Genomic DNA, 21717 nt, shown 5'->3' with positions numbered 1-21717 from the left:
ATAACAATACTGTTGTGCTGCCATTTTAGTTGAGTTCCTGATGCGCTCCATCGTCAGCAGAGAAAGAAGATGTAAAATATTGTCCAAACCATACAATGAAGAATAAATATGGCGTTGCAATAGTTTCTCACAACAGTACAATACGGTGTCTTTCTCTCTCTCTGTTTTTCAAATAATTCTACTCCAAACACAAAACCAGACAACACCATGTTGTGATAACAAAGCCTACTACAGTCTAGCTGGTAGCTTCATTGTATCTAAACATCCCCTTTCTTGTTGTAGTGCAGCGTCTTAGGTGCCAACAGAAGCAACTGTTGACGGATGACAACCCTCTGACCGGCGTTTATGCATGCGCGTATGTGTGTGTGTGTGTGTGTGTGTGTCTTGCAGCGAGGGGTTTAAACTGTTTACTCCCCACAAACAGACTGTCGAGGGTTCCGGCCGAGGGTCCTCAATGTAGAACCTTAGCCGCGAAGAAGCTGAGGCGCGAGGATCAAACATCAAACCGAACGCGACCGGAGCCAGAACCGGAAAGAAAGCAAAGCAAAGGCCCCACACCTCGATCCGAGCTAACAGAAGGCCGAGGTTTAAGCTATTAACCCCGTTTTTCGCACCCCCATTCCTGCCTTTCCTTTTTCCAGTGGTGGACACCAGCTGTGTTCGAGATCGCGGTACCACCCTTCATCGTTAGCTTAACACGAGGTACACTTCTTCCAGGAATTAGTTGTGTGTGTGAGAGAGAGATGGGGTTAAGTATCCCGTTCAGCGTGGCCAAGGAAAGCTCGCTCGACGCCTCCTCGACCGGCTCAACCTACAACAAATAGCGTTCCTCCACCTCCCACCCTTCCCATCCCCTTCTAGTGCGGTACCCTTTTCAATAAGGACCGTCGCGATGGTCGGTATCGCGTCCTTAGTTTACCCTTTTTCCTCGGAGTTAATCCAGCGAGCAAGCTTGTTAAGTCTGTTTAACGGGATGCACTACCAGTGCCGGGGTGTAAATCTACACCTACCCTCACTTTTGCACCCTACCGCACTACAGTCCCTACGACACACTAACGAGGAGCGCGCTTCGGGGGTCCCCCTCGACTCAATGGCAATGAGCTTTCCAGCGCAGCGCTGATAAGGGTCCCCTCGCAGGCATTCGCATCTCCTTCTCTCTCTCTTTCTCTCCGGCGCTTGCACGCTCTCGTGGAAGGAAAAGAGTGCTTTATTCAATTTATTATTCTTTGAAGAAAACCCAAGGTGGCACCCCTCCATCCTGCTCCATTCTTATTCTGTTCTCTGAACTGTTCCAACTGGGAACCTACAGGGGGGGTGTGTGTGTGTGTTAGTGTGCTGCTCCAAGTGATACAAAACTGTCCGCACCCGGGCCAGGAGAACAAAGCAACGAGCAGTTAAAAAGGGCGAACCAGCTGTTCCGCGTGCAATTGTCCCGCGCCAGGCTGGAGGCACACTACGACTTTGTCTTTCGATTTAATAAAGTTTCGGGAAATTCCATCTGTAAACAGTGAGTTCCCGGGGGGAACGGGAGAGACTGGAGGGAACATTAAACAGGAGGAGCGTGGTGCGCGAGGTCGCAGAACGCAATAACCGCCCGTTTCGATGCTTGGAAACAAAACTCCAAAAAGCCCGGGCCCCAAAAAACACCCATTTGAAGTATCGTAAATTAAACATTGACTGCAGGCGAAATGGTTTGCTAATGAAAATTATGCTATCACTGCCGGCTGCCAGTGAGATGGTCTGCCCGGTGCCAGGTACCGGGTATTGGGGAGCGTCGAGCGATGTCACCAAATCCTCTGGCCGAGCGGGCGGCGCGTTTGGTGTTTAAATGTGTCCCCGGCTGGTAGCAGCAGCAGCAGCAGCAGTATGTTTGCTAAACAGCAATATTAACTTGTGCTTCTGGGATAATTAAAAACATGGAAAGCAGATAAATTCGACGATGGCGACGGCACGGATATCATGTTGATGATGATGATACTGGTGAGCGATGATCGCTGGAATCGCTACGCTTACTACGATGGAGAACCGGGTGGCGTGGTGCCGGTTGTTTGCTTCACAGCAATACACGTTACGATGATATGCTGCTGGCGTGGCATGCCTCGTGTTCCGTTGCTATTGACACTTCTTCCGTTGGGTGCCAAATACGCAAGAAAGAAGAAGAATGTGACCTCGGTTCGCTTTATTTGTTTTTTCCCATCGGGGGGTGAGGTTGATTTAGTACACACTTGAAACAGTCTAGGAGGGGGGGCGGGTAGAGATAGCAGAGAGCAGCATTGCTTTAAACTGGAGTCAGTCAGGTGAAATCTAATAAACTCGACGATTTCATTAAAGAGGGGGCTAAGGAACATACTTTTTCTTTAACCACATTTACATTTTAGATTCACGAATGTTTTTTCTTTCAGGAGTATAGTGTAAATATTTTAAATTAATCAATGACAAACGGACAAGGACATTGAAATCTGAAAAATCTCATACAGGGCTCATACAGGGCTCAATGCGTTTTCAAAGTCGTAGCCCAAAATTGCTGGTCCGATCGATTAGAAAATTTTAAACACTATTCTGTTCACCATTTGCCAGGAAGATTTGTCGGTTTTTTTTTATTAAAAATTGTAGACCTTTTTTATAAATTGAAACTTTTTTTGCTGTAAAACCAATCGGTAAAGGTAAAATCGGTTTGAGGTTAAAAATACATAATTTTTTCAACTTCTGAAATTAAAGAGTCAATAAATGGGAAATTCCATTACCTTTTACCCTAACAAAAGAATATAGATAAGTATATTTCCGATGATCCAGCATAAGGCATTGATGGGCACCGAGGAATGTACTTGTTTGCAAACCCATCTTTCTAGAATAAATGCCATGAACATAGTTTTTAACAAATCTTCCACAAAATACAATCAAAAATTCTTGGAAAACTGTAGTTTAATATGGGATTCTGGTAAAAATTAAAATTGATTTATTTCTTCACAAATACACGATCAAAAATGAGCCTTGATTTAGACCGAATTATCCTCAAATCATGATATGATCGTGGATTCTAAGGTCTTGAAACTCAAATTGTCACAAGTATCTTAAAATGAATATGATGCAATAGAAAGAAAACATCGAATAAATTGATACAGATGCGCAGGAAATATTATAAGCCATCACGAAGGACGTGAAGTCATGGAGCAATTGATAATCAGGAGCGGAATTCAACAGTTCCGGACGAACATGAAGAAACTCGCAGTTACATCGATCTGGTTGTAGAATAGCAATGAAACAATTCAAAATACTACTTAACAATTCCGCACTAAAAATAAAATAACGATCGAGCTCACCATCTCATCGTTAATACAGCAACAACAATGGTGATATTATTTCGTAGCAATGTTTCGCGAACTCCGTACAACTTGCCTATTCACTGCGCGCGTATTTCAAATGCAGCAATCGAACGGATGGGCATGTACGAAGAATTCGAACCAATTGTTCGCTCCATAAATGATGACCGGTATCCGGATGGTCGCGACCAGATGCAGCTCGCGGGTTTCATAGAAATTTAGAGCGAACCGGCAATGTCCAGCTCTTGATTGAACATGTCGCATTCGTCAAAATTGAGACCCTCAACTCATCCATTCCGTGAATCCGTGACATGCTGCCGGACGACAATTGTGCGGGCAATTCGAGCATACATGCCCTGTGTGCATCGATGGAAAACCGGAGCAATCGGTCTAATTGAAGCACGGCCCAATGTGAACCGAGTTTTCCACATATTTTCTCGATTTTTCTTCCAGCATTTCCAGAGCATGTTTTCCGCCTCCGGTGCTCCTCCGACCCGCAATTGCGTCCTAGCATTCTCGAGTGAAACCCGATTCCATCCGTACGTAATACTTCGATAACGAATTCGCATAGCGAGAGGAAGAGCGAGAGTGAAAGGGACAGAGCGACGGGACTTCTCGAGCGACTTCTTTGATCGTCGGTCTCGTCGAGAGGCCCTTCCCAGGGCGAGGAAAGTTTCATCTAAAAAGCATAAATTTGATCTGACCTGCCTCCCTAGAAGCAGCGATAAGTTTGTCCGAAGAAGATAAGAAACTCGTGGAACTTCTTTGCGGAAATGGCAAAAAAGGAAAAGCCTGCTTCGCTCACCACACACACACACACACACACTCATCCGATCCGGGGTGGATCCGATTCCGCATACCTGAATCCGGATAGCCATGGCAACGGCCGTATGCCAATTTTTATTTTATGTTCGCCTGCCCTGACCAATGTCTGCGGACCAGACGGTGATGGTGGTGACCCAATTTACGATGTGATGTACCTTCCGCGAATTCGAATAAGCTACCCATAATGGCGGACTCGCCCTCCTTCGTTAGACAAAACACGAACACGAACTCCTCCCCCGGTGGTGCTTCTCTTTTCCAGCGTGCGTCATGTGTGTATGTGAATGGGAAAAAAATGAAACGAAGAAATGTGATCCACTGGCTGCTGGCACTTCCTGAGTCCCACCGAAAGAAAAAAAATAAATAAAGGGAAGTAGGATTGGAATAAGGAGCAGATCGAAGGGTGTAGCTTCCCTTTTTTTCCCACTACTTAAATCATCTCGGTTTTCAAAGGAAAACGGATCGACGGGTTTTCGGTGAAAGTTTTGTCCCCGTGATCCGGGACCCGGACTCCCTAGAATCCGAATCTGATATCCTCCCCCCGGAATGCCCAAGCCTGGCTTTCCCCCCGGATGATGATGGTCCGGGCATGAAAGTTATTTTAATTTGTCTGCTTTTATCGGAAAAGATATGAGCGGCGGCTATATTCTCTCTCGCTCGGTCCGGTTGGAATAATTGGAATTTATAGAGGGACTCCGTCCGAAGGGACGGTTCCGATAGCATTGGGGCCTTTGGGCCTCCAGCGAAAGGCGATGAGTTGCGAGAATGACCGACGCCCGCACTAATTTCACTTCTTTTTTTTGCAGCCGACGAGGGTTCGATGTAGTAGTGATAGGTGGAAAGGGATGAATTAACACACTTGCCCGAATGATAAACATTCTCAACGAGCCGGTGCTGCCGGTTCAACACCTCCTTCGCATTGGACCGGCGAAGAGATGCGAAATCAGCAGCATCAGCATCGCTACTATCTGTCACCGTCGTTCGAATTGGGCTCCCATCATCATCGTCATCCTACTGCTAAAGGAGTCGGAGATTCAGATCATGCTTCGCTTTCATGTATGTCGTCACGCTGGAATGCGATAATCAGGCCGGAGCGTCGCCGGCCGGAGCGAAACTAGTTGATTGATTGATGTCTTTTCGTTAGGTCCAGTCCATGGGTTATTTGCAAAATGTGTTTTCTCATTTTTTGTGGTGGGGGACTCGTATTGAAAGTATGATGAAAACACATATTTTGCTCCACACTACAACCAAATAGGGTTCCGATAAAGAGGAAATAAATGTCACTCAACCGTTTTGTCTGATCTTTCTGGCTATTACTAGGAATGCAGATGATTTAGGGCACTTTGCAAACGATTTGAAAAATGACTCTTTTCCATTTGGTATTTTATGAGAGTTTAATAGTTATCACCTAATATATTAATGCTGGAATGTTGAAAAGTTTTGTCGGATAAAGAAATCCTTTGAGCGGCAAAGTAATCAGCTTTTAACATAAGTCAAAAACACTTTTAAATTACATTAAAAGGAGCCGTCTTTTTTCCAATGAAGTTTTAAAAACGAATTAAAACTGCACATAATATGAATATTTTTAAGCAACAAAATTCCTTGAGTAAACATTAAACTTAACCTGCGAATATGCTTTGGAAGGTAATCTTTAGACCGGCGAACATTCTGAACAAACTCTTCAGGAGTGATTCTATGGAGTCAATAAAAGAGTGTCTCTAAAATATAGTTTTTATCTGCCAAATCATACAAACAGACTGCATAGCACAACAACAGACTGCAAGCACAGGTTTAAACAGTTTTAACAAGGTATAATTTAAAATTTGATCAGCCTGGAACGCGTACCACGACAAACATCAAAGGTGGAAATAGTATCCCAAACATTTCATTCACTCGAGACTTTTAGGTCGATTGCAATAAGGAGAGTGTTTTGTTATGAGTAGCTTATTAGCTTTACTGTGCCTTTAGTTGAAATTCTCAAATATTCTGTCGGCCACCCGTACAAAGAACCATGCCTGGAACTGAAATGATATGCTACATATCATTTTGCAGAAAATAGAAACTGTCTTTACAGTATACAAAAAAATTTAACTACCTCTGAAAAAATAATGTTTTCGTGGAATATCTAGGATTAAACATTTTTTGCTTGTTGTTCTTACTCAATTACTCGAGTGTTTCTAACATAACTTTTAATTTCTTGTGAGTCTTTTTTGAAAATAAAGCTAAATGAAGTAATGTAAAAACGAAGGAGAATAAGATGCGATTTCAATTATTAGACTTAAGTTTTCCATAAAAAACCAGCCAAACTGTAATTGTCCTGAATGGATGGATAAACTTCGTTTGCATTTGGGTTCAATTCCAGCAAAACTTACTGCATTTCAATTCAATGGTTAAACGACATATTTTGCTTCTTCAACGAAACACGTTGCTGCCTAGAAACACTCCGTTACCCCAGCCAATATGCATTCACGAACTCGAAGCGCTTCATTTAGTGCAGAAATAGGTTTATCACTCATCTCGCAAATCCCCAAACGGACCTTAACGGGTCCACCAGGACCGGGAACCAGTTTTATCATGCACCCGTAACGTACCACAACCGTAACCAAGCAAGAGCACGTCACCACATCCGTCATCGAATCCGTCACACCAACGGAGCCTCCCGGGAGCAGCGGGCTTGCTTTTCACACTTCGGTACCACCGCTGAAAAGGAAGAAGGAAAGGGGGAGGGGGCGACTGATGCATTTCTATGCTAAACGAATAGTGAATTCAATTTCACGCTAGTCGCTCTCGCACCGATCCGATGCAGATGAAATGCCACTTCACCCGATGTAAACGACGAGAACCGAGAGTCGATGGTTGGATTTACGTTGCCCCAGGAACTGCAGGACATCCCCAACACCAGCCGAGCTGGGCTGGTGGGCTTTTAATTTATGCTGCAACGTCACTGTGGCGACACATAAATACATTTCCCTGCGGTATCATCACTCAGCTCCTTTACGAGTGCTGCCTTGCAATGCGATACGATGCTCCGGGAATTGTTATTCATTCGCTCTTCGGACCACTGCTAGCAAAGGATGTGCTCATCATCGAGGACCTGGAAATTGGAATCTCCGGTGTTGTAAACAGCGCGTGAGTAGGAGCTTAGGTTGTAAACAGTTAGGAGCTAGAGAAGCGTTAGGCGTTACGCGCTAAGCGTTATCTCCGCTAGAGAGAGAACAAAGAGGAGAAAAGGATATAAAAGGTCGCGCGCGAAAGGCTAAAGCCCCTTATCTTGAAAACTGTAAAATTGAAAGGAACACTAAATTTGTGGTCTTCGGGAGACCGACTATCACCGACAAATTGTGTTTAAATTCGTTTTAAATACGTCGCGAATAACGATTCGCAACATTCCACAAATTTACTTTCCACAAATTGCGTCTAATTAGTGGGTGAAACTTTCCACAATCCGTTTGCAAATATCCTTCCGCGACGCAGTCCGTCGTAATAAAAGCGCGAAGAGAGTGCATTTGTGATAAGTTGCAGCAGGACCCTCCACAGCGTAGCCGCCGCTAAAAGACTTGGGAAAAGCCCAGCATCGGAGCCGCGAAACTACTGGGAGCATCAGAATGCGCAACGAGGATGGAGAGCCACCAATGGAAGCAGAGATGGACCACACCGCGACGTCGGCGACGTTAACGGCCGATGAAGGCGGGAGCAACAGATCGGCGCAGTCAGCCAGCCGTCCAGATCTTGGCATGTCGGGTATGTCTGAACATGAATTCGAGTTAACTCGAAGGTTGGCGGCTTTAGAACAGCGAAAAATTGAGATAGAGATCGCGATGGCGGAGGGTGAAATATGGCGGGAGAGGCGAAGACGCCAACAAGCAGAAGGGCAAACTCACGTAAACATGGCACCCCACGCCCGAAACGCGATGGTGGACACCCCGACTGGGGTGAACGGACCGGCTGACCCCGGCGCTGCGGTCACAGCTGAGCGGGAAACGCAATGGCGGCCAGCGATGACTCAGCGACGTCATCCTGCTGCATTACAGCCACAACCTGGACATATGCATGCGACAATATCCACTGACGCGGATTACGCGCATTGGCGGCGTGCGGTGGATGAGCGTTTTTTCGCCAGCAACGGTCATGGTGAGCAGTACCGTGCTACGATGATGGAGGACAACGAGGGCATAGGCCAAAGAAGCGGCCGTACATGTTCACTGCCGTTTTCGAACGCACCGCACTACAACACCACACACTTTGGGGAATTGACTCAGAGTCAAATGGCGGCCCGCAAAGCCGTGGGCAAGGACCTACCAACCTTTGCGGGCGACGCACATCACTGGCCTCTTTTCATAGCCAGTTTTGAAAAGTCCTCAGCAATTTGCGGCTTTTCCGATGAGGAAAACCTTCTCCGGCTCCAACGTGCATTACGAGGGCCAGCGCGGGATGCTGTCGAGCATCTGATGCTGCTTCCCGCGGGCTTGGAAGAAGCAATGGCTACTTTGCGCATGCGCTTCGGTAGGCCAGATTTAGTCGTGGACGCCCTAGTAGAAAAGGTTCGAGCACTGCCGTCCCCTCGTCTCGATAAGTTTGAATCTTTGGTGGCATACGGGACCGCAGTCAAAAACTTATGTGCCACCATCCGCATATCAGGACTCCAAGAATATCAATGCAATGTAACACTAATGAAGGAGCTCATACGCAAGCTCCCACCCTCGTTGCGGCTTGAATGGGCAAGATGGAAGCAACGCATTACGAATGTAACATTGGTGGAGTTTGGGAGCTGGGTAGGAGACCTGGCGGACGCCGCGAGCAGCGAAACATCTTCCTCCCCTACCAGATCCACTGGGGAAAGGGAGACGGAGAATCACCGAACAAAACCGCAGAAAAAGACAGCGTGGGTAAACGCTCATTCGAGCAGTTTGCAGGACGCACCCAGCTGCGCGGCGTGCGACGAAGGTTGCGCAACACTGGCGGACTGCCGGCGTTTCCGTGAGATGGAAGTAGCGCAACGACAAAATGTAGTGAAGAATAGCAAGCTGTGCCGAAATTGCCTGCGCCAGCATTGGGGGTCCTGCCGGGCCAAGAGTTGCGGTACGCTGGGCTGTACCGGCAGACATCATTGGCTGCTGCACGAGGATCGCGCGCGTACGAACGCTCCGACAGAAAGGCAGCGGGAACATGACAATCGAACCACGAGCACGAAACCGGAAAGGCACACCGAAAGTGGCACAGCAACACAACGAGAATCTGCACCGAACACCAAAAACACGACACAGCACTGTAACGCACACTCCACGGCGAACGACAGCGCGCTGCTGAGGTACGCTCCGGTCACCTTAATCGGGAAGCGACACTCCGTAACAACGTTTGCACTATTGGATGAAGGATCCACTTCAACCTTCGTCGAACACGGGTTGATTGAAGAGCTGGGGTTGAAGGGAACGCCTCGCCCAATATGCTTGAGCTGGACCGGTGATACCACCCGTGAAGAGGCCAATTCTGTGGAGGTCCAACTGTTGATAGCTGGCGATTCCGACTTATCCGCTGCGTACAGACTCCCTAAGGTGCATAGTGTACGAGAACTGTCGTTGCCGGCTCAAACGATCTGCATTCAAGACCTGGGTCGCCGTTTCGAACACCTAAAAGGCGTTCCAGCTGTGTCTTACCGTAACGCCCAGCCGCGAATGCTTATTGGTATTGACAATTGTCATCTGTTAAAAGCCCTAAAATATAGAGAGGGAAAGATAGGTGAGCCCGTTGCAGCAAAGTCTCGCTTAGGATGGACGGTATTTGGACCGCAGCACGGGCAACCCGTATCGGAAAGCCACATCTGCTGTGCGACCTTTTCAACGGCTGGCGACGACGCATTAAACGCAGCTTTACGACACCACTTTTCCCTGGAGTCACTGGGAATCATGAGTGGAAATGGTCAGCTGCGATCTAAAGAGGAGGAACGTTCGTTGCAGCTACTCCACGCACAGACAAGATTGCTCGTAAATCGTTACGAGACGGGTCTGATTTGGAGATATGACAACATCAGATTACCACCGAGTCGCGATATGGCACTACACCGCCACGAGTGCCTAATTAGAAAGCTGAAAAGAAATCCAGAATTAGCGCGATCGATGATAGAGAAGATGAAGGAATATGAGGCAAAGGGGTATGTACGACGCCTGACAGAGGTTGAAACCCAGAGACGAGGCCCACGGGATTGGTACCTGCCCATCTTCCCTGTTACCAACCCGAACAAGCCCGGGAAGGTTCGGGTAGTTTTCGACGCGGCCGCCAAGTCAAAAGGTGTAAGTCTAAATGACTTCCTCCTTCCAGGACCCGACCAGCTGTCATCATTAGTCGCTGTTCTCCATAAGTTCCGAGAAGGGAAAACAGCACTAGTCGGCGACATTCGGGAAATGTTTTTCCAGGTACGGATGAGAGCAGAGGATCAGCAGAGCCAGCGATTCTTCTGGGTAACTGGGGACGACCTCAACGAAAATCCTTGCCTCTTCGCGGTAGCGGTGATGACCTTCGGTGCGACCTGCTCACCCAGCAGCGCCCAACACGTCATGAATACTAACGCCGAACGGTTCAACGACAAATTTCCGAGGGCAGTGACGTGCATCCGGGACGAACACTACGTAGACGACATGCTGACGAGTACTGAAACCGACGAGGAAGCGCTCAAGTTAGCTCAAGACGTAAGGTACGTGCATGCGCAAGGCGGCTTCGAAATCCGCAACTGGGTGTCCAACTCCAAAGATGTTGTGCAGCAGCTACTCCGAGGCCAAGTGAACCCATCGAGCGCTCTTATCCAGGTAACACCCGACTCTCCGATGGAGAAGGTGCTCGGGTTGTGGTGGGATACCGACAAGGACGTATTCCATTTCCGCCTAAGTCCGCGACACGACAAGGAGCTGCTGCGTGGATCCAAGGCGCCGACAAAGCGTGAGTTACTGCGATTCCTGATGACGATCTACGACCCGTTAGGCCTTATCGGTAACTACCTGATGGGCCTAAAAATGATCCTGCAAGATGCGTGGAGAAGCGGACGGCAATGGGACGACGCGCTGGACGAAGAGCTCAACGACAAGTGGCGATCATGGGTCGCCACGTTACCAGCGCTACAAGAGGTTAGTGTACCGCGGTGTTACCGAAAAATAACACCCGCCAGCGCCTCCGCACAGCTACACATTTTCTGTGACGCCGGCGAAGGAGGAATGGTTGCCGTTGCCTATTTTCGTTTTAGTACTGGCCATATCATCGAGTGCGCTCTTATCGGCTCCAAATCCAAAGTAACACCATTGAAGCCCACGTCGATACCTAGGCTCGAACTCCAAGCGGCAATCATCGGCACACGGTACGCGCGCCATATCTTGGGAAGTCAGCGCATAAACGTCAGCAGGAGAATCTTTTGGACCGACTCACGCAACGTTATTTGCTGGCTGACGTCAGACCATCGACGGTACACACCTTTCGTGGCCTTCCGTGTTGGCGAGATCCTGGAGACAACGGATGCCGGCGAGTGGCGATGGCTCCCCACCAAATTGAATGTAGCCGACGAAGGTACAAAGTGGCGCGACTCCGTGAACTTGCTCCCATCGAGTCGATGGTTTCGGGGACCGGAATTCTTATGGGAGAAAGAAGAAGAGTGGCCGGCAACGTTAACTGATCTGAAGGAACCACAGGAAGAGGTGCGAAAAACGATTGCACATCATTCAGTGAAGAAAGAAGAGCCCCCGATAGAATTCACTCGCTTCTCCAAATGGAAGAGATTACTTAGAGCGACCGCCTACGTTAGTCGTTTCATAAATAACGCGCTCAGTAACAGAAGAGGAACGGAGCGAACAATCGGGACACTAACTTGCGATGAGTTGTCGGCAGCAGCAAACCTGATCTACAAGCAAGCGCAGCGAGAAGCATTCCCAACGCAGCAACCCTATACACGGAGGGACAGTCCGTTGTTCCAACTTGCACCAGAAACCGACGACCACGGGGTGCTACGAATGCGCGGACGTCTAGCTCGCTGTCCCATGGTCGACGCATCGCTCCAGCGCCCAATCATCATGCCAAGGCGACATTATGTAACCGATCTGTTAATACAGGATTACCACGAGAGATATTTTCACGTCAACCATCGCACTGTTGTAAGTGAAATACGCAGGAAATACTACATACCGAAGCTCCTCGTTGAATACAACCGCATCCGACGACTGTGCCAACTCTGTAAAATCCGGAACGCCAAGCCGAGAACGCCACAAATGGGAGACATCCCAAACCAACGAGTAGCGGTGTCACAGCGCCCATTTACTTACTGTGGCATCGATTACTTCGGACCCATGAGCGTAATGGTCGGCCGACGCACGGAAAAGAGGTGGGGAGTGATCTTCACCTGCCTTACAGTAAGAGCCATTCACTTAGAAATCTCGTCTACACTCACCACCACCTCGTGTATCATGGCGATACGACGTTTCATCGCCAGTAGAGGACATCCCGTCGAAATGATTAGCGATTGCGGCACTAATTTCATTGGAGCAGCACGTGAATTGCAAGCCGCAGTAACTGACCGTCACATAAAGTGGACCTTTAATCCCCCGGGTGCCCCACACTTTGGTGGATGCTGGGAACGACTCATACAATCCGTCAAGAAAACTATGGAAAGGATGGATTTGCCACGAGTTCCAACGGATGAGGTCCTATACACCACACTAAAAGAAATAGAACTTATTATTAATTCCAGGCCACTTACATACATTCCCCTGGACGACGAAGACGCTGAGCCGATTACGCCAAACCACCTGCTACTCGGCAGCTCGAACGGGGAAAAACCGCCGACGACCCTCGACGACTCGGCAGAAGCGATACAGGCATCTTGGAACGCAGCTCAGCACAATGCAGACGCGTTCTGGAAACTATGGGTGCGCGATTATTTGCCGACCCTCACGCGCCGCACAAAGTGGTTCCAGCCGTCACCCGCAATCGAAATAGGGGAAGTGGCGATTATCGTCGACAACAACTTACCGCGCAGGTGCTGGCCGAAAGGACGCGTTGTAGATGTAAGACGGGCCCCCGATGGTCAAGTGCGTAGGGTAAGAGTCCGAATTGGAAATAATATTTACGAGCGACCGGCCACGAAAATCGCGATAGTAGATGTCAAGGGTAACCACGCGGACGAAACAAACTAGACAGAAGACAGGTCACGCGATTTAGAGTGACATTAGTATGTCACTGGGAGGTGGAATGTTGTAAACAGCGCGTGAGTAGGAGCTTAGGTTGTAAACAGTTAGGAGCTAGAGAAGCGTTAGGCGTTACGCGCTAAGCGTTATCTCCGCTAGAGAGAGAACAAAGAGGAGAAAAGGATATAAAAGGTCGCGCGCGAAAGGCTAAAGCCCCTTATCTTGAAAACTGTAAAATTGAAAGGAACACTAAATTTGTGGTCTTCGGGAGACCGACTATCACCGACAAATTGTGTTTAAATTCGTTTTAAATACGTCGCGAATAACGATTCGCAACATCCGGAGTTCGGTTATTAATATAAAACTCGCAAAAATCCATGCGTGCATCCAAGCATGCGTTGCTTTTCAATAAACCCAAAAACCGCAGCTTGCGCCCAACATTTCATCTCGAAACCAACTCACACACACACACACACACAAACACACACACACACACACAAACACACACACACAGACACTGTGGAAAAATGGCAAAATGATCTTTCGCATTAGTGTGCAACAAACGACACAGCAGAAGGTGGAAGCAATTTAAAATTAATCTCCTTTTCATGCTTTCGCGTTGCCATCGTCATCGTTTGACATTTCCTCTACGTTCCCGCTTTTTTTTCTCTCTCTCTCTATCTCTCCCTATTTTCCACATGCACCTCGCTTCTGATCTGTTTATATTGCCCTCTCCACCACCTCTTCGCTGCCGGTCCCTGCCGGAAAAGTGCATAAATAATGGCGATACTGTGTTGTGGCAGCATCAATAATAAATCCCGGGGTACGCGGTGGCGCGCGGCGCTTGTCGCCGTTCGCGGAAATCGCAAATTTATGCTGCACATGCACATAAGCGCAGAGGCAGGGCCCCTGAAAGCGTAGGGGTTGGTGGGATAGTGGAATGTAAATTATTCTTCGTTCTTCTTCAGCCCCTTCAGCCCCACAGCCCAATGCAATGGTTCGTCAGTTCTCCGCACACACACACGCACACGCTGCTCTACTCAGTATCATCATCCCGGCGGCTTCTCGAGTGGATAGCAGTAGCGCCAGAAAGTGCCCGAGCACTTTTCCGGCTCCACAAAAGCCGGTATGATCATCGTTTCGGCAAGGCCGAGACCGTTATATGGCGCTGTTTTTTGTTTCGACAAAACGGAAAATCATGTTTCGATTTTTGCTGTGACAAAAATTACCCGCACCCCCGGGAAGGTTTTGTTGCTACAGTTTCTTTTTGTTGTTTCGTTCGTTCTTGCTTTGTTTCGGATCGCGATCGGAACGCGATTCCTTTGATGGAAGCAAACGTTGTGGTGATCGTTGCGTCCGGTCCGGACCAGGCCAAACCGGTCGTTGTTGCGGGGGGTAAATTTATTAAACTTTCGAGTGTTTTTAATTACAAATTGCCGTGAGTACAAAGTGAGCACCCGCGTGATCCGATTGGAGGCTTTTCCCGTGCCAGGATTGGGAGCAAAGCGCGAAAAAGAGAATAAAAAACAAAGCGTTTTTTTTTGTTTCCTCCCTCCCTGCCATCCGCCTATCGCGAACGTTGTGTTTTCGCATTTTAATACTGTTTATGCTTTTACCAACCATCTTTTATGCCACCGCCAGCAACCCTCGTGCCGCACCGATCGATTATCTCAGCGTTCGATGAATATGCATGTCGTCTGCGAGGTAGGAGCGGGCAGAAGCTGCATGCAAGTGGGTGGTGGTACATCGTGTGCTGCACTTATCGCTCGCATCAATTTGATGCAATTCGTTGAACACGAGCCAGAAGTGCGCAGAGGAGAGGATGGTGATGCTGACGGTGGTGTGATGCTATGTGACAACGAGCTACTGCCAATGCTACTGCTGCTACCACCCGAACGTCGATATTTGGGGCGAACGTGTTTAAGGCGTGTTGTTGCGATTCAATATCGGATGTTTTAACTGTTTACGGTGCTGCTTTCACGTGAACATCCTGCATCCCCTTATAAAAAGAACGATCGAAATCGACCTAATGGAATCGCAACGTGTGTAAGCTGATAAGGGAAGCAATTTGATAATTGAAGCAAACGCAGTGGATGTTGATGTGGAAAATTCTGTGCAGAGTTGAAGCATGCATGTGATTGTTCGTTAAGGCTGAGAGTGGTGTTGAGTTGAATCTACATCAGTAAATATATCAATTACTCTGGCTGACAGGCTTATTGTTTCACATTTTCATACAGAAGTATTTAAAGTTCTTAGGGAGAATAAAACGAGCGAGAATGGCAAATTTTGTCTATCTAATTTCAGATTTTCACGCGAATATTATTCTGAACTGTACCACGTTTCAAGAATATTACGACGCCGTTTGCGAACCACTAAAAATATATGTATGGCATCAATCAAATCCAAAGTTTCTGTTCAATCCCGTAAAGCTGAAAAATACGGCTCTTGCACCTAGTGCTTCCAACCTAACTCCCTACTAGTTCCTCTGGCAAATAAAAACTCTTGCTATTAGCTGGACAATAAGTTTCCCCAGCTATTTCCGACCGTTTTAGGAAAATTTTCAATTGTTACATGATTGGAAGCATTTCGATATAAAAACAAACATGGGCTTGTCTGTTTCGTCTGACAAAACCGATGTTAAGCTTAAAAATTGTAGTAACAAATTTTAAAATTAAAATTAGCCAAGGGGTCGAGGAAATGATACGCAGATTAATTTATGATTTACCAGGTGTATGCATATGAAACCGCCCTCCGTGTTATATAGCTATATCTCAGCCAAATGGAACTGTAGAACCGTTCTCAATGTTTCTTTTTGTTCGTTCGGCATCTGTTAATCGAAATCGGTGCAGAATAGTTCTAATTTCACACTACAACCAATATTTTCATTGTGTACAAAATGGCAAGTTCCGTCCCTAAAAACTACAAAATGCGGGCATCGTTCATTTTCTGCTTCCATTTTCAAAAATAGACGACAGAATTGCATCAAATGCTTACCGCAACTTACGGTTAGCATGCTCTTTATGAAACACAGAGCAAATAGTGGTTTCAAAAATTTAAAAATGGCGATTTTGATGTGACAAACGAAAATCGCGAAAAACCACCAAAAACGTTAGAAGACACCGAATTGCATTCCGTATTGGGCGAAACGGTTATTACTGAGCTATAGAAGGAACACTTAATCGATTTGGATCGTGAAATCCGCAAAAATCGACCGGAATATCGAAATTGATAAAACAGACCGATTTTGCTCGATGAAAATGCTCCGCCACACCGCGGAAAACCGGCCAAGAAGACTATACAAGACCTGAATTGGGATCATTTATCGCTTGCGGCTTACTCACCAGACTTGGCTCTATCGAATCAACACTCATTTGCATCGTTGGGACAGATACTGACCGAGCAGCGCTTCCATTCTTACAAAAGTTTGAAAAAATAGACCTGTGATTGGTTTGATACAAAACACCGACTTGTTTTTTTGCGAAGCATCTGTAAATTGCCTAAAAGATAGGAAAAATGTATAGCTAACTATTGCCATTTCTTTGAAGAATAAGAGTTTCTCCATTTTCGCAGAATAAATTTTTTTTTCTGACAAAAAAAAGGCGGTTTCATATGCATACACCTGGTACTTTGAAGTTAATTTAGACAGCCGGTTAAAAAACATTTCTTTCGAGAAAACCGCCTATAATTGGCGTTATTCTCTGAGCTCTGAGCTATGTGTGACTGGCAGTTATTGTAAACGCGGATTCTTTGATAGTTTTACTTCGATTTATCCACAAATGTTACACAATATTCTAAAACGCCAGTGAGGAAATATTAGATGTATGCGTTGAAATCCGCTTTTTAATAATGAATGGCACCATTTTTTTTGGGAAAGTTCTCAGCTTTATATGTTATATCGTTTTAAAGTATAACTAAATACATTTAAAACAAAATATGTCACTGTTCAAACTACTGACTATAACATTGTTTTTTCTCGAGTAAAAAGTGTCAAGTTTTGAGCCTAAATAGAGTTTAAACCCTTTTTTCATTTGACGAAAACGGTAGCTGCAATTTATCGTTTCTTGGTCCAACTTTATGGTAAACATGTTACGACACAGAAAAAGTGTGAAAGCTGGATTCAAAAAATAAGAAGCGAAAATTTCGGCCTTACGGCCTTAAGATATAAAGAGTGTCGTGCATAAAGAACCTCCGGAAACTGGTCAAACTATTGAAGGATAACGTTATCTTTAATAATTGTTCCATTTGACGGGAGCTCTGGCGAGAAAGCGACAAAAACGGGATATCCGACATTATCAACGGATTTGCAACATGATGACGCTCGACCGCATGTTGCAAAACCGGTCAAAAACTTTTCAGAAAACGTCTAAACCAAAATTTTATCCACCCCGCTGTATACAGCAGACATTATTCTTTCCGAATAACACTTGTTTGGTTGCTTGAAAAAAAGTTTTGCTGCACAGCATCTCACCCTTTGTGGAAGTATCGAATAAATAGGTAGGTGAATAGATTGGCACCAAAGAGACTGATTTTTTCCGCTTGGCGATCCGAAAATTGTCTGAAAAATGGTAGAAAGTGTTGGAAAAGAATGGCCAATACTTGAAATGACCAGTTGCAAAGGAGTTTTGAAATGTAAAGGATTTATTTCAACGCATACATCTAATATTAGTTAAAAGAAAAGAGGAAATAAAAAACGAACGCGAAGCGAAGGGCTAAGACGTTGTACTGTATGCTTTTCCGTTAACTTCGGTTACTTTCTGTAATGCAATCTAAAGACAACTTTGAGATTTCATTGCACTGCTTCCGAAGATTGTTCGGAACGTACCGTGAAAACTTTCGCTAATAGATGAAGAACTTCTCGGGACGCGTTTCCATCCCGCACCCACGAATGCCATTGTCTCGGATCCACAAATGACCATTGGGCAGTCGGTCAGTCAGTCTCGAGGAGGAAGTTAGATCTTAGCGAAGGAAGTCACCCAATACGTCACCCGTGCTCCCATGCTGCCCGCGTGATTAATTATCCTTCACGACCTCCGGCCAAAGTCCAACGGACCTGACAACAGTGTCACCTTCACCAACGAACCGAGCCGACAAAACCCATAAATGAACGTCTCCGGAGAGCACATCAATTCATTTGGAAGCGCAGCGCAGCGCAAGGGAGGATGGTGAAACGATTTCCTTGCAATTAATCTAGGACTACGACGACGACGACGACGACGCAGACGACGAGCACGACCATTGGACACCGACTAATAACTGGCCATTGCCAGGGTGCCGGACAATCTGCGTAACGCCGGCACGCCGACACACCCTTCAGATACCATTTCTCAAAGAATGACCAACCAGCTCGTCCGAATTCCTCGCCACATTCCACATCGCCACCGCCAATGCAATGCGTATGCAAATGCGAATCCATCAACCGGCTTACAAACGGCTCCGATTTGCACGGTCCGGTCTTCGGATTGCTCCCTCGATGGGCAAATGGTCCAGTGAAGGGAAGGGAAAACAATTAATTACTTCAGTTCGGACGTTAATCCCCTTGATGCCTGCAGTCCGGTCGCCCTGTGCCGCGTTGTAATTTCCTCAATTTAATTTTTAATAACCTTCCTCGACGGTGGAATGGAGATGTGATGTTTTCGGTTCGGATCGATCGAGATGAGAGAACACGCGAACGGATGATCAAACTTTTTAAATTAGCTTCTAAATTGCCACCTCGCTCACAAGATGGCCGTCGTCGAAAGATTGGAAATTAGTTCCGGTACGTGGTGCTACCAGTGTTCTTTATGGTACCGACCATCCCCTAGTCCGCTGCTGAAATATGTTGAGCTCCACCCTCCGGGCCAAAACCAACATAACCTCGGTCGGTTGCCTCGTGATTAGATCGAGTCGAAAATGGGTTTCCCCGTGCAATGTTGGCGAATGGGTTAAATTACATGCAACATCTAGTGCGAATAATACAATGAATCAACATAAATCTGCTAATTCCCTTTCCTGCTCGCTGGCTCGTGGCTGGCTGTACAGCAAACACGTAGCACAAATGCTGCTGCTGCTGCTACTATTGAGGATGCCATTACGCCAACGCCGGTCGTGAGGGAGAGCGTGACGAGATTTTAAAAACCGATTATCATCGTCAGGTTTCCGACAGGAAGCGCACGTACCATAGGAAGGGCAGGGTGGGGGGGGGGGGTAAGGCCACCCCACTGCGGGCAAACTGCCGAATGAGTGGAATTGTAGTTCCAATGTTCCGAGTATCGTCGACGGCGACAAATGTAAATCGACGCATCGAGCAGGGGACCTCTCTCACTCTCTCTCTTGCTCTCTCTCTCTCTCTCTCTCTCTCTCTCTCTCTCTCTCTTTCAGCACCCAAAATCATCGTTGTAATTATGAAGCGTTATCAGTAGCGGTACCAGCAGGAGAATAAATATTTGAAAACAACTCCGCAGGAGAACACTGCACGAGTCCTCACTATGCAGTCCTCACAGTTCAGTTGACGATGAGCGAAACGAGATGGCGAGAAGGACCCCCCGTGAAGGATTACAAACACAACATTTGCATTTGGAACCGGTTGCGACATGTTTTTGGTATGAAAAGAGTGGCCGGGGATGCGCTTGCACTTGGCACAAGGCACATAATCATCCCTCCCACGGTTTTGAGGGGGCGCAGGGAGTTAACATAAATTTTACCAACCTATGGACACATTGAGCTGACCGGAGGAAGAAGCAAGGTTTGTGCTCCGTTCATCGTTGAGTCGAGTCGAGTATGTGTGTGAACAAGGGTAGAGAGGGTATCACCCTCCATGGGACACACACACACACACAATGGGCAGCGGCACGCCATTGCAATGAATCAACGCGTAACTGATGAAAAGTGCGTGATTTCGGGAGCGCAAATTCACCAACACCGATTAGCACACTGTCCATCGTGGAAAACCCCCTTCCCCGGCCAGACGAAAAGACGAATGACAGTGAAGCAATTGCCACAGGACACCCACACATAATCTCACAGTTTGCTCGCACAACTCGCTCCATTCCGTTGGCATAACCTTGTAGCGGCCAAAGGGAAAATCATTCCATTTTTAGCAAAAATCCAGAAATCCATCCAATCAGCAAGTATAAACTGTGCAAAAGCATCCGCTCTCTCTCGTTCAAAGCATCCTGCGATGGTAGAAAGTCAAAGAAACCCGTTGCTTGGGTTGTAAGTCTTGGCAAGTGATTGTCACTTTTGGCAGCTCATTTCGAGGCGTTCGGTGCGTGACATTCGGTGCGCGGTCCCGGTCCGAGGTTTGAGAAACTGAAATCGAATTACTGTTCCCCCCAAAGAGGGATTCGTCAAGAAACCAACGTCGATCCTGCTTCGTTAACAGACGAAAGAAATTGATTTGAAAGACGAAATACACGCTACAGCACGCTATATACTGGGAGGTCCTTCTTGAGTCGGAAAATGGGGTTTTTCCGTTTTTCGAGGTTCACGCAGACACGCAAACATGCTGAGATAATTGTGCGTAAGGTGCATTTCCACGATAGTAACTTTCACTGTAATGAAACTTTCATTGGCTGTCACTAAAAGAATTGAGAAACTTTATCTACAGCCGCAATCTTATTTCAACCTCATTTATGTAGTTCTTGACTGAAAGTGCTGCCGTCGTGGCCATGCACCTTCATAGTGCTATGCGATGTGCCTCGTCAGCCGTCACTGCAGCAATTGAGTGCTTCTGGGAGGGGCTCTGAAAAAATCTTTTTAAATTTTTAACCCACGACCAAATACGACACACCCATACACATCCTGTAGATACATGTAGCCCATATGGTGGTAGATAATGGGGCCACTTTCGCGTGTGCCAGTCTTTCGCCAGCAAACTCACCATCTTACCATCCCCGGTCGTGCGTTAACGGTGGGGAAGTGGAACCGGATCCTGAACGCCCGTTGTCAAGCCGTTAAAATTGGTTTCACTTTCCAGGCACGTTCACCGGTGGAACCGAGCCCCTGGTTTGGTTCCGTTTGCTGGCCTGGGCGTAAGTAGATCTGCAGGAGATCGAGCCCCAGGCCTTGAAGCATTTGCTATTCCTGACTCGTGCCATCGGGCCATGCTTCTGTTTGACAATTTGACTTTCGTCTGTGAGCGAGTGAGCGAGTGTGTGAGAGATTGTGCACCGTAAAACAATATGTTCCGGCATGTAATTTCGGAACCATTTCGGGTCGTCAGTGAACGGTTTTTGGGACGGAACGGACATTTGATAGATTCAATTACGATCTACTATCGCCGAGCGGGATGCTGTCACTGGCATGCTGATCATGATGATAATGGTGGTGGGTATGGTTGTTGGTTGGGTCTGCAAAGCGGTTTACCGTTAGTGGCTATCAGTGCGCACTAGCCACGGTAGCGACGGGAATTCGGTTGTCACTTTGCGGGAAATTTGATC

General features: G+C 47.0%; 1 protein-coding gene across 1 annotated transcript; it reads left to right on the top strand.

Moving 5' to 3' along the window:
- Window positions 1-10045: 10045 nt before the first annotated feature.
- On the top strand, window positions 10046-13309 carry LOC125955513 (uncharacterized). The gene has a single exon (XM_049686647.1). The coding sequence runs from the start codon at window positions 10046-10048 to the stop codon at window positions 13307-13309; it is 3264 nt and encodes a 1087-aa protein (XP_049542604.1).
- Window positions 13310-21717: the final 8408 nt, after the last annotated feature.

The sequence above is a fragment of the Anopheles darlingi genome, chromosome 3 (assembly GCF_943734745.1).
Source record: "Anopheles darlingi chromosome 3, idAnoDarlMG_H_01, whole genome shotgun sequence".
Taxonomy (NCBI): domain Eukaryota; kingdom Metazoa; phylum Arthropoda; class Insecta; order Diptera; family Culicidae; genus Anopheles; species Anopheles darlingi.
Note: the sequence above shows the minus strand (reverse complement) of the source record. Positions and strands in the feature narration are given on the sequence as shown.